Source organism: Hyperoodon ampullatus (assembly GCF_949752795.1).
Source record: "Hyperoodon ampullatus genome assembly, chromosome: 1".
In the NCBI taxonomy this organism is placed as follows: domain Eukaryota; kingdom Metazoa; phylum Chordata; class Mammalia; order Artiodactyla; family Ziphiidae; genus Hyperoodon; species Hyperoodon ampullatus.
Window position 1 is genome coordinate 2,512,572 of NC_136914.1, and position 13,600 is coordinate 2,526,171.

Consider the following 13,600-nt stretch of genomic DNA (forward strand, 5'->3'; position numbering starts at 1 on the left):
GGCCATGTCTATGTCTTCTTTGGAAAAATGTCTGTTCAGGTCCTTTGCCCATTTTTGGACTGGGTTACTTGTTTTTTGATATTGAGTTGTATGAGCTGTTTATGTATTTTGGGTATTAACCACTTGTCATCCATATCATTTTCAAATATTTTCTCCCATTCCGTAGATTCTGTTTTCATTTTGTAGGTGGTTTCCTTTGCTGTGCAAAAGCTTTTTGTAATTAGGTCCCATTTGTTTATTTTTGCTTTTATTTCTTTTGTATTAGGAGACAGATCTAAAAATATATTGCTACAATTTATGTCAAACAGTATTCTGCCTATGTTCTCTCCTAGGACTTTTATGGTTTCAGGTCTTACATTTAGGTCTTTAAATCATTTTGACTTTATTTTTGTATATTATGTGAGGGAACGTTTTAATTTCATCATTTTACATGTAGCTGTCCAGTTTTCCCAGCACCATTTATTGAAGAGACTGTCTTTTCTCCATTGTATATTCTTGTCTCCTCATAGATTAATTGACCATAGGTGCTTGGGTTTATTTCTAGGCTCTCTATTTTCTTCCACTGATCTATGTGTCTGTTTTTGTTCCAATACCATGTTTCTATTATTCTGGCTTTGTAGTATAGTCTGAAGTCCGGGAGGGTTATGCTTCCAGCTTTGTTCTTATTCTTCAGGATTGCTTTGGCAATTCTGGGTCTTTTATGGTTCCATATGAATTGTAGGACTAGTTGTTCTAGTTCTGTGAAAAATGTCATGGGTATTTTGAGAGGGATTGCACTAAACCTGTAGATTGCTTTAGGCAGTATTGATTCTTCCAATCCAAGAGCATGGGATATCTTTCCATTTCTTCGTATCATCTTCAATTTCCTTCATCAATGTTTTATAGTTTTCAGAGTATAGGTCTTTCACCTCCTTGGTTAAGTTTATTCTGAGGTATTTTCTTCTTTCTGATGCAATTTTAAACAGCATTTTAAAAACTTTCTCTTTCTGATAGTTCATTATTAATGTAGAGAAATGTAACAAATTTCTGTATATTAATCTTGTATCCTGCAACTTTGCTGAATTAATTTATTAGTTCTAATAGTCTGGGGGTGGGGACTTTAGGGTTTTCTATATAAAGTATCATGTGATCTGCAAATAGTGACAGTTTTACTCTTTCCTTCCAATTTCAATGCCAAAATACACCTTATTAATTTTGCTCCCAAAGGCTTCTTTCTGTGTAGGATTCTCCAGTCATCTTTAAAGCTAATAGGACTATCTTCATGAATAACAGAAAATTAAAGTCAATTGAATTATGATTTAACTCAGTAATTTTCAACCCAGCATAAATACTTAATGGACTCATCTAGGGAGCTTTAAAAACATTCCGTTGCTCAGGGCCACAACCTCAGATGTCCTCAAGTAACTGATTTGGGTGGAGCTTAAAAAACCAGATGATGCTGGTGCACAGTAAGTGCCGTGAACAGCAATAGGTATGACTGATAATTAAACACAACTCCATGAGATTGTTTGGGCCACTCAAACCCATGGTTCTCCAGGTATGGCCCCCAGACCAGCAGCATCAGCATTTTGTTAGAAGTGAAAGTTCTTGGCCTCATCCCAGACTTGCTAAATCAGAAGCTCTGGGGGTGGCGCCCAGCCATGTGTGTGGGAGGAGCCCTCCCGATGATTCTGGAACGCACTAATGTGGGTGGACTGCTGGTTCAGACCTCCAAGCCGCTCTGCCAGCAGTGACCTTTGCTGGAGACGTGGTTTTTAAGTTCCAGCACAATCTCTCTTATTAATAAGTCTCTTAGTCAAACTTATTCGAATAATAAGGTACAATTGTCACAGCTCTCTCTCAATATATCCCGGCCAGAGGCTGTCAGGGGTTCAAGGCTTCAGTGATGATTTTTAAATGATTGTGTTCTTGTGATAGAGTGGGCACCTGCTGGGAGCTGGGATCCAAAACCCTGGCCCAATTCTCCTCCAGTTCACCAAGAAGGAACAGAGAGAAAGAGGGGTAGACAGGGCAGGGCCAGGAGTGGGCAGGGTCTGGAGCCCCGGTTCTCAACCTTGGCTGCACACTGGACTCTGTAAAAGATACTGAGGCCTGGGTTCACCCCCAGGTATTCGGATGTAATGGTTTGGTTATGTGCCCTGGGCATTGGGAGGCCCCAGGTGACTCTAATGTACGGCCAAGGCTGAGAAGCACTGGAGGACTTCTTGGTTTGGTTTGATCTCTTCCTTCTAACATGAATCTGACTCTTTGCTGTAGACAGAGGTACGGGGGAATGGAAAGTGGGCAGGCTTCTTGGGTTTGGTTTCTTGAGCATCTTGAAATCCTTATTAAATCCAGTTTCTCCACCGAGCAGGACAGCATTTGAATAGCTGACGCCTGCCGTGTTTTCTTCATTTCACTACCTGAGTTATAAGATGGTTTCAACAATCTGTGTATGGAGTCGACATAACAAGTGAAAGAATGGAGCGTCTGATTGAGGTCCAACATGCTTCCCGATATTCTGAGTTTAATAACATTCCCTCCTCATTGTTTTATTTTACATTGTAATATCAGTGTGGCAACCTTGCAGTTGCTATATAAGACTTTTATTTTAACTTTAAGAACTAGAGCTTGGTCGCACATTTGTTCCATTTTCAAAAAGAGAAGTCAGCTAGTTTGCTTCACCGAGAAACAGAGTCACTTCCACTGGGGGACGATGCTCGGAGCGGTGACAAAGGGGCGAGGTGTCCACCTGGTTGCTGGGCTGCCAGGCTCACCTCAAGCATTTTCCCTCTTTTCCCACTTATGAGGATCCCTCCCAGGGTCCCCGCCAGATGTGTGAAATACGCATCCCAGCTGTGTTTGCATGGATATTGTCAATAGTCGTTTCTAAGTGACTCTCTACACTGTGCAGTTAATTATCTGGCCATTTTAGGATTTTAGGATTAAAAGTAAAGGGAAGTATTGCAGCTTAATTTCATCGCTCACATGACCACTCCCATTATCTCCTATTAATGCTCCATTATCTGAGCAGAGAGAGAGAGAGAGAGAGTGGAAGGGAGAATCCCGGGAGGTTTGCACTGGGGTCACTGGAGAGAGCGTGACTAAGGCCCCTGGAGGGAAGAGGGGTGCCGGCAGACCCGCCCTCGAGCCCCTACAGCAGTGCAGGCGGGGCTCAAAGCCACGCCCACTGCCCTTGACACGGCCCCTCTGCTTTCAGCCATGGTCCTCCTCCTTTCTTCTGCTTCTCCTCTCGTGCACTTGGCTGGCTGCCGCGCCTCTCTCCACTCTCACGCCTGGTCCTCTCCCTATTTCTGCAGCTTCTTCAGTTTTACCACCCCCCAACCCCTGGCTGCACCCCTTTTTCCATGAAATATGTCTACATTTAGATAAGAAGACAAGATGAAGAAGTTATACCGGACAGATTAGTCTCCTGGGCAACAGAGAATAGATCAGTCTAGAGATGGGGAAACAGAGTGGGCGGAGGACGGAGGAAATAGCAAACTACCAACGCCAGGCCTGAGCGTGGGCCTTTGTGGGACACACAGCGTTTTCACAGCTGGGATTCCTGTCCCCCTGGCGACTCACTCCTGGTTAGAGATGCCTGGCCCGCCCTGGTTTTCCGGCTCTCGCTTTGATGACATTTGATGCTCTTGGCACAAACTCTTGGGCTGATCCCCAACATTTTCAACTTTTCCATCACAGACCCCCTGCGTACCCAGCCCTTCTCCAACTCAGTTTCTGCCAATTCTCATTGCGCAGGGACTGGCTGGAGTTGTCTTGGAGCAGTTGTGAGGGCAGACCCCCCAAGAGCAGTTTGGTGCTGCACCCAACCTCCCCTCCCCAGTCTGGAGATACACTGCAGATGTGCAAGCTGACAGGTGTGCAGGGGCGATTGTGGCAGCATCATGGGAAACACAAAAGAAATAACCTACAAATACAAATACAGAAGAAATAACCTAAGTCCCCATCAATAGGAATAGGTTGTGATATATACAAATAATGGAAGGAAAAGGCAGCTCTCTGTATACAGACAAGGAATAATCTTCAAGATCTAATTTTAAGTGAAAAAAGCAAGGGGCAGCACAGTACATAAATTTTGCTACCATTTGTGTCAAAAAAGGAAACAGGAAATGATACTTACACTTGTATATACAGAGAGTTTTCTGGCAGAAACAGTGGTTACCTCTGGGGAGGAAAACTGAGTGGCTGGGGAAAGGGTGTAGTGAAATGTCTTCTCTGAGCTTAGTGCCATGTGTGTAGTGCCTGTTCAAAAAGTCTAATTAAAAGCAAGATAAATGCTTTAGAATCAACATAGAGGTGTGGAAATAAATGGGATCTTGGGTCTCATTCCTTAGTTGTACAGATTAGAACATTGAGCCCAAATTTCCATAACCACTAAGTGACTAGAACCCTCACCGTCACTGGCACCTATGCTCAAGGGAACACAGCTTCAAAACCCTGCATATCACATGCACCCCTATGTTCACAGCAGCACTATTCACAATAGCCAAGATATGGAAGCAACCTCAATGTCCATCAACAGATGAATAGATAAAGACGATGTGGCATATATATATATACAGTGGAATACTACTCCACCATAAAAAAGAATGAAATGCCATTTGCAGCAACATAGATGGATGTAGAGATGATCATATTAAGCGAAATAAGTCAGAAAAAGACAAATATCACATGATATCACTTATATGTGGAATCTAAAATATGGCACAAATGGACTTATCTACAAAACAGAAACAGACTCACAGACATAGAGAACAGACTTGTGGTTGCCAAGGGGGAGGAGAATGGGGGAGGGAAGTATTGGGATCTTGGGATTAGCAGATGCAAACTATTATATATAGGATGGATAAACAACAAAAGGAAAGGGAGGGTTGGAGGCGAGAGAGGCTCTTCCCAGGTCACTGTATAGCACAAGGAACTATACTGAATATCCTGTGATAAACCATAATGGAAAAGAATATGAAAAGAATATATATATATATATTATATGTGTGTGTGTGTGTATATATATACACACACACACACACACACACACATATTATATATATATATATATATATATATATATATATATATATATATCTGAGTCACTTTGCTGTACAGCAGAAATGAACAACATTGCAAATCAACTGTACTTCAATAAAATTTAAAAAGAACTCTGTATCAGTAGAGCTGACAGTGTAAATATCAGGGTTGTACCACAGGGCGAGACATTTGAGACTCAGTTTCTTTATTTGTACTGTGAACAATGAACTTGTTGTGAAGATAGTTAGATGGTGCATGTTTATCCTAGTACCTAGCATATACTATCAGCATCTGATAAATGACTGTTATTTGTTATTTGGAGCTATTACGGTCTTGTTTGGGAAGGGAGGGATGTGAGGAAGGATGTCACAGGAGTGTCTGGAGATGAAGGCTTGCAGAATAAAGAAAAATAAAACACACACAGAGCACCCTTGACTGTCATTTATTTAAATAGTCACTAGAGAATCAGAGAGAGTAAATGATGGTTAACATGGAAAACATATGTTAGGGTGTGTGTAGGAGGGATATTGTGGAGAAAATTTCCAGTCCTTTTCACTCCAAAATGCCACTAAGAGCCACCTGTGCCCAGCATTGTCCCTTGTGCTGAGAAATAAATGTGCACAACCCAGGACCATCTGTGTGCTTCTCTCCATTTCTCTTTCATGCCCGATTGTCCAAACACCCTCATTATTTTTGCTAGCTTATTTCCTTTCCCATTTTCTCCTCTTCTGGGGCAACAGGTCAAGTGTGACTCAGAGCTCTGAGTGTTCTACTGGGAAATTGTTCGCCTTCCGTGGAGAGGCTGGAAAGATCCTGTTGTTCTGGGCAGCTCTGCTCACAGCTGCCTGGGCTGAGGAGCTTAGCAAGAGTCCAGTGAGAGCCCCTCATTGCCTTTGTGCCAGAAATCCACCTTCCGGTAGGCTGAGGGGCAAGAACACAAGTTTCCCTCTCTTGGTTACCACTTCATGATTTGTAATCATTCCATTCCTGCCTGATGGGAAGGAAAATATTGTGTGAGGTTCCAAGCTCAGGTTCTGCAATCACCCCTCCTGGGTTTAAATCTTCACTCCCCTGTGATAGCTTTGTGGTTGTGTGCTAGTTGTATAAGCTCCCTGCCCAGTTTCTATCTGAAAAAATGGTGGGGACAAAATGAGATAATCTGGGTACAAGGCAGAGCACAGGGCTTGGGTCTTAGTAAGTTATCTGAAAAGGTAACTTGAAATCAGAGCAGCAGCTATAGCAGTAGCAGAAGTAAATAAACAGAAGAAATAAAAAGGAGGTCTGGTTATTGGAGGAAGGTCCATCAGCACTGACTTCAAGGAATAGGGCCATTGTCACCAACTGCATTTGTGTGTGTGCCACTGCTCCTCCCACTGCCCACCCGTCCCCCCCAAATGCATCCAGTCTTTGCTGGCCTGGGTTACCAGTGAAGAATGCTGTTTGGTCCCAGTAGATCTGCAAGCAGGGTGATTTTAAGGAGGAGATTGTCCTGATGGACAAATATCTTTTCCTGGTCCAGGGTGATACATGATATATCAAAGCTTTTAACAAATGTGTGAATACGTCATTGACTTACCTTATTTCAAAGACATAAATATAGGGCAAAGTCACTTAACCCTGAAGGCAGAGGTCAATAAGTGATAGATATTTTTTAATCCTGCTTTCAGTATATACACGAGAAGAACACCAGTTACTTAGACTCTGCAGTTTGTAATTGATTCTGAGGGTTTGGGGTGGCACTAACAGATATGATTACCAAGTGGATCCCCTGGTCTTTGGAGAAATTGAAGTGTTTATATAACTGAAAAGTTAGACTGTGATCAAAGGAATACTTTTTTAAATCATTGTCATGCAGTCATGTGGAGAGCTAAGGACTAATTGACCCTGCCATGCCCAGTCAGTCACCCTCTGGGTGGTGGCCTAACGTGCCCGAGCATGGCTTCAGGAAGTGGACATCTTCCTTTGCAGAGTAACTTTCACCTTAGAAAGAACTTTCACATAAATTATCCCATTGGATAAGTTGTCTGTAGCCTCAGCTCATATGCTGGTTTTCTCATTGGATCCCACCTGAATGATAGGCAACACTGTACCACGATGGGAAGAAAACCTGGGCTCTCCTGACCATGGTCACTACAGAGCCAGGTGAGGAAAGATATTTCAAATAATCATCTAGCTACTAGTCTTTTCCTATCCTGTGATGAACCACGGATGTTTTCGAACACAATCTGAAGTCCCAACAGAATAAACCAGCATATAGCTTATTAATAGGGAAAGTTCTAAAGATGCATGTTATTCAATAAATTTAAATATTGGTGCAGTTTCCTTAGTTTCTAAGGGAACTTCCCCTTGAGAATTTCACTTTACAAATGAGATACACATTATATTTTTATTTAGAGTCCAGGAGGATTTCTGTAGGATCATTTCAGAGGCGACTTAGTTCTCTGCAGAACTGAGGCCTACACTGACATCTGATCAGTCACCCTGATTTCAAAGTATTCTTTTCCATTGGTAGGTAAACTTTTATTAAAAAAAAAAAAATTAGGACACAGTGCAATCCTTTTACCTAAAATTGTTACGTGGCAAGTGCTTAACTCTCAGTAAAAGGGAATTTAGATTTATTCAGAAATGTTATTAAAATACCCTATAGGATATCCTGGAATATCGCCCTTGACACAGCAAAGCTTCTCAACGCCCTTGGCTTAAGTGCGTCTAAACTGCCTGCCTTTGTGGGAGGTTTATCTCTGGGCTCTGATCCGTGTTCAATATCCTCCCAGGTTGAGCCCCATTTATGTTCGATCAATAGTATTCTGTGTCACACTGAACTGGAAGACCAAAGCCAGTGGATCAAGTTTATCACTGGATGCATGTAGGATAAATTTCAAATCATTGAAAACATACCATACTAACTTTGTCTCCATGACAATCTCAATTTTGTGTGTGTTCCCACAGAAATGGAGGAAACAGAACTGTCAGCAGAAATGCCCACAGACATGGGAAGCTCGGATGAAGAGGTTACGGCTCCAAACGTATATGATGCGGTGACCACAGAAATATTCACTGTCAGTATGAGTTATACCCTTATTGATGAAGATGCAGGCCAATTACAGTTTATATTAATGGGGTTGATCCCATCGATTTTATTGGCCGTCCTACTTTTATCTGTTATACTCTTTGTAGTATACTGTAAAAGAAAAAGGAATAAACAAGGTAAATATTTTGCCTGTTCCCATTTCCAGAAAACTGCTTCATATGTTAATGAATAACTGATAAAACACAATACTTTTTGCTTCCACACAGAGCCCTCTAGCCAAGGATCTCATAGTGCTTTACAGACAAGTAAGTATTATCCTAACACCTGCCTGGAGTTGGGATGGTGTGGGAAAAGAAACCGAGAGGTTTTTGAGTGAAGCAGCTACATAAAATAATACGTGATGAATGACTTGTTTCAATGAAGTTTTCCAGAGTTTAGAAATGCCATATTCCTTCCTATTTAAAAAAAAAAAAGAGAGAGAGAATGCTTTCAGCCTAAATTGAAAATTAAAATACACAGCTGCCATCTCTGTATCTAATCTAGATGAGGGCCCTGTGTAATTTTGGCCAATAGGTCAACGTAACATTTTCTGACCATTGGAGGAAACAGTTAGGCTGGTGAAGCTGTGGGTCAGATTGCGGACAGGGTGGGAAGGCTGGAGTCCTTGGGCTCATTGCCACAAGAAGAGGATTCTTCCATCTGTGCGTTGTCACAGATAGTGTTCTCTCCCCCATGCCCCATCCTCATTAATCTTGAAAAGGCCTGGGTGAAGTATAGTTCTTATTCCTATTAAAGCTATGCTAACTTTTAGAATGAAACCCCTGATTGGCTAAAGATGACTATCATCAATGGAAAACTAATCTGATAGAACACTCCTGGGGTCAGAGATACACTCTGAGAGGATTCACTTCCAATGCCAGGACTATCAAATACTAGGTGTCGGGATAGTTCTGAGTCCAAAGCAGACTTGGTTTCTTTTGGCTTGTGCTGGTGAAAGTGACTCCAATTAGATTTTCAAGTTGAAGCCCTTAGGGATTCCAAAAATCACTCGAGGGTGATAAGATACATATTTATATGTGCATACAAAACTCACTCTGTGTACCTCACATCCACTAACAGGGCACCTCTGGCTTTGAGACCATGCCCTTGGCCTGCAGGCCCCCTCACCATCCTTGTACCAGGAGAGGCTTTAAGCTCTTGTGCAGCTGTAAATGGTCATTTTCCATTAGGCTGGCAGGTAGGGCAAATGCGAGCTGGGAAGGAAGCAGAGAAGAGCATTACCTTTCATGGCAGGGTAATAGATTCCAAGAAAGTAGAAGATACATATGTTTCTCCACTGCTTGCAATTTCAGGGTGACCGAATAACAGTCATCACGTGGGAGCTCCTTTGTAAGCTAGAGAAAGAGAAAAAGCAAACAGAGCTGCCTGGACCCGTTTTTTTTTTAAGTAGGGAAAGTAAGAATTTCCTGCCCAAACCCTAGCCTATAGCTGATCTTACCTAATGGAGTCATAGAGTCAGGGAGAGGTCGGGGTTGACTAGTCAAATGGTCATGCTCTGAGGCTCTAAATCCAGAAAGGGACTTTTCACTGAATTTTATTTGGAGAATCTCAAAATTCAAAAGCCATTCACAAGTGAGAACTGACCTCAGACACGGTCCAGGCAGTATTTGCTGTTCCCTTTCCTGATGCCTCCATGCCTGATTGATGCTATGTCTTCTGTCTGGAATTTCCTTCTTGGTTGCTTGGCAAACTGCCACCCCCTTCTTCAATGCCCAGTTCTAAAGTTTTTATGAAGAGTTGAGTAATCACACCCCAGGCAACATTAATCACCACCTCTTGACTGTTCACACTTATTGTGCACAGTATTTACACTGGCATAAGTTGGTGACTTGCCTTTTTTTGGTCTCTCTTTCTTACTAGGTTATGTTCTCTTTAAGGTCCAAGAGAACTAAGAACTTGTTCAATAGTGTGGCGAGGACAGACTTTGGAATACTCTGCCTAGTTGGGTTTTGCCTTTCCTAGCTCTATGACCTCCGCTTCAGTTTCCTCATCTGTCAAATGGGCAAACTCAGCACCTACCTCATAGAGTTGTTGCGTGAATTAAGTGCATTCCTCTCTTTAAAGCACTTAGAAAAAACAGTACCCAGCATATTGTGTCAGCTAATTATTATCCCTTTCATCTAACAGAATGCCTAGCCCAACACATATATTAGGTGCTCAATAAATGTGTTGCAGGAATGAGCTGATGAAAGAATGTGAGAACTTTTTTTTAGAGAACACTTATTCTCAGAGGTAAAAGTAAACTTGCACATTATTCTTAATACAAATTGGCATATCGTTTTTACTTTAAATATGCCTCACTTTAAGAAAACACAAATGGAAAACTTAGAATTTCAAAGCAAGTGCTTATCACCAAAGTTTTTGGTAAGGAGTGCTTTATTGGAATATTTTCTTTTACTTTAATATAGATTATTAAATATAATAATACTCCTTTAATATAGATTCAGATGGTTAACTGATGAATCTCTCTTCAGACAGACTGACAGAGAAAAGGTTCACAACCACTGCCCACTGAAGTCCCCCCATTCATATTTAGCATTATAATGCAAGTCAATAAAAGGAGAATATATTTAACTTAACAGAATTTGATTTAAATATATTTTACATTTATTTTTCCAGGAAAAATAACTCTGTCGTACTGGGTCAGACCAGCATTTTGCTTGGAAAGTTCCCAAAGGAATGTTTTGTGGGAGGGCATGGGTGATGTCTCCGGTGAGGAACAGACACATTGTTTCTGTCCTCAGGTGAATAGAGCCTGCTGTATTCTTCCACACCAAGAAATGTCTTTAAATTTGACAACCGGGGAGCACTTGGCCAATATTTGTAGAAAGAACCCTTCACCTGTTTGGAAATTACCTTTTTTCTTTGGGCCTGTCGGTTCCTTGTCCAGGAAAGGGAAGACTGTGTAGTGACTTAATGTGCTATTGTCCTTCTCCCTAGACTTGCAGGCATTAGATTTGCAGTTGTTATTATTTAACATTTATTAGGTGTCCTGATGTGCTGCATCTCTGGGAAAGAGCTGCAGGGGAAACAGCTGGCAGTAAAGCATCCCTTTAAACAGGCTTTAACTACAGGACACCTGGCTGGGCTCAAGCTCCAGAAAGACACTCTCTCACTCACTGTTTAGCACAGAAACCAGATAAGCGAGCCGGTGTCCTGCTGGGTCCCCCGTCCCCACCCCTGCCCTGCATTCCTACCGTCAACTGCACCCGGGAGTCTAGCCAGCAGGGGGCTAAGTGGGGCTAAGTGGGTGTCAGGGGGGAACTGAAGGAGGCGGAGGGAGTGGGGAGGCCGACAGGAAGTGGCAGGGCTGTGGGAGGGAAAATGGAATCAAGTGCGGGTCGTGGGTTGTGTGAGACCTGCGTCTGCCTCCCGGTGCAGAAGGAGTAGGTGGCTATTAATAAGGAGACAGAAGCCAGGTGGAGTGGAGCGGGCAGCGCCTGATCGCTGAGGACGGGTAATTGGTCTCCCCCCCGCAACCCCAGTTTAAGGCTCGGCTCCCGGGCGCTCTCCCAGATGTTTTCCCGTTGCCATGGCGACCGGGGCAGGGGGAATGGCCGTGGAGCAGTGGAGACGAGGCCACAGGAGGCTTTTTGCTCGCTTTGAATACTGATTACAGGAGCTTCGCGTTTGGTGCATCTGGAGCACTTTTGTAATGGGTTTTTAAACTTTTCTATCATCCGCATGCAGGGCTAGCTTTGGCTCACCGCGAAGCCTGCGGGCACCCAGATTAGAAAGATAAATCCCCACCCCCTCGACAGTGGGGCTGTAGGGGTTATTAAGCAGGGAAAGAGGGAGGGACAAAACAGGGGCATTTTTATGAGTCACCTGTAAGGGAGGTTCAGCTGTATAGGGGCTTTATTTATAGTAAAATCCCTTAAGGAAATAGCCTGTACATTTTAGATGAAAAATGCATGGATATAAAATGAGATGAAAATACTCCCCTTTCTCCAGTTTAAGTGTCTGAGGAGTCAGGCACCTGCAGGAAGCTTCAGATTCCTACCGAGAGGCAGGAAGACACAACCTACAGCCCCTCGCAGGGAAGCAGTGATGGCATGAAACTGACATCTGTGCCCAACTTTCCTGGGTTAGCGGTGCCATTAGAGCTTGCCAACCCACAGGAAATTACAGCAGCTCCCGGCTGCCAGGAGCTCAGCTCCAGGTGCCTGCTGGTTGTGTTCCCTTGCTGAGGACCTGCACCTCTGCCTGCCAGACAAAGGAGGCCTCTGATGGCTAAGGATGGAGACCATTTGACTATTCGGTGGACCTCTACAAAGTGGTTTGCTTCTCAGTGGTTTTCACATCATAAAAGGTGCAGTGGGGCGGTGCTATCCACTCGCTGGCCATCACTGCCTCGTTTCTCTGGGTGCCTTGGTTCCCCTGCCAAACGAAACAGAGTTTGGCCACTGGGCTCTGATTCTTGCCCGTGTTCATCTGGAGTCTGGTCAGCATTCAAGCCATTTTGCAAACTGTTACCTGACTTACCTCAACTAACAGCAACAAAAAGCAGGCTTGTTGGAAGTTTCACTATTATGAGGATGCTAAAACCAAAACACTGGGCACGAATTTAACCCCAGGGCTGGACACTCCAGATTAAGACCTATTCATTTATTCAATAAATATTTATGGGGTGTTTGTCAGGTACCGTGCAAGCTGGATGGGGTAGGGCTGGGGGATGCCACCATGAACAAGGCAGACATGATCCCCGCCCTTTGGCAGCTATGGTCTAGTGGGAGTGAGAGACAAAAAAGAGTTAAACAGAGAAACTGATCAATGACAAATTGTGGCAGACACGATGAAGGAGCACATGAGGATCTGAGCTGGGAAGCAGTAGGAAAGCTGGGCCTTACTTCAGACAGAGGAGGTCGGGGAGGCCTCTCTGAGGAAAGAGTACAAGCTGATGTAACTGGGGAAAGGGCTCGAGTGCCCCCGGTTCAGGAAGCCAGGCTCCGAAACAGCAAAGGAAGCCAGAGTTTGCAGCAAAGGAAGGATTTATTGCAGGGCGCCAAGCAAGGGGGTGGGAGACAAGCCTCAGATCCAGTCCAGCTTGATCACTGAGTTAAGGGTGTTTTTAAAGAAGAACAAAGAAGCTGCGATTAATCATCGTCTTGTGACATTTCTGTGACATTTCTTAATCGTGATTCTAGGAGTCAGGACGTTTCTGGTTTACGACTCTCTGACGAGGTGGTCCATGGCTGGGGGTCTGTGAGCACCACTTGCCCTGGAGAAACAACCTGAGTTTGTGCTTTAATGATGAGATCTGCAACAGCAATTTGAGTACATTAACGATGTTATCGATAACAGCAGTTTCGGTCATCTGACTCTGGTTGATTAGTGCTCAGTTAGCACAGGACTGAGGTCAGAGGGAACAAGAAGGAGAATGAAGATTTGGATAGAGAGATTAATCATAAACTTGGTAGGGGACCTTCGGTTTTAGGGGGGACTTGGTTTCACTGAGACCAGAAGGTTGTGAGAGATCCA

The 13,600-nt window shown here is 43.5% G+C and overlaps 1 protein-coding gene across 1 annotated transcript in view; it reads left to right on the top strand.

The window, feature by feature from the left end:
- The window catches only part of TMEM154 (transmembrane protein 154), a 40,535-nt gene that overhangs the window by 12,029 nt on the left and 14,906 nt on the right, over window positions 1-13,600 (top strand). The window contains exons 2-3 of the mRNA XM_079710057.1: window positions 7,978-8,235; window positions 8,326-8,364. Coding sequence (XP_079566183.1) covers window positions 7,978-8,235; window positions 8,326-8,364 — 297 coding nt within the window. The remainder of the gene's footprint in view (window positions 1-7,977; window positions 8,236-8,325; window positions 8,365-13,600) is intronic.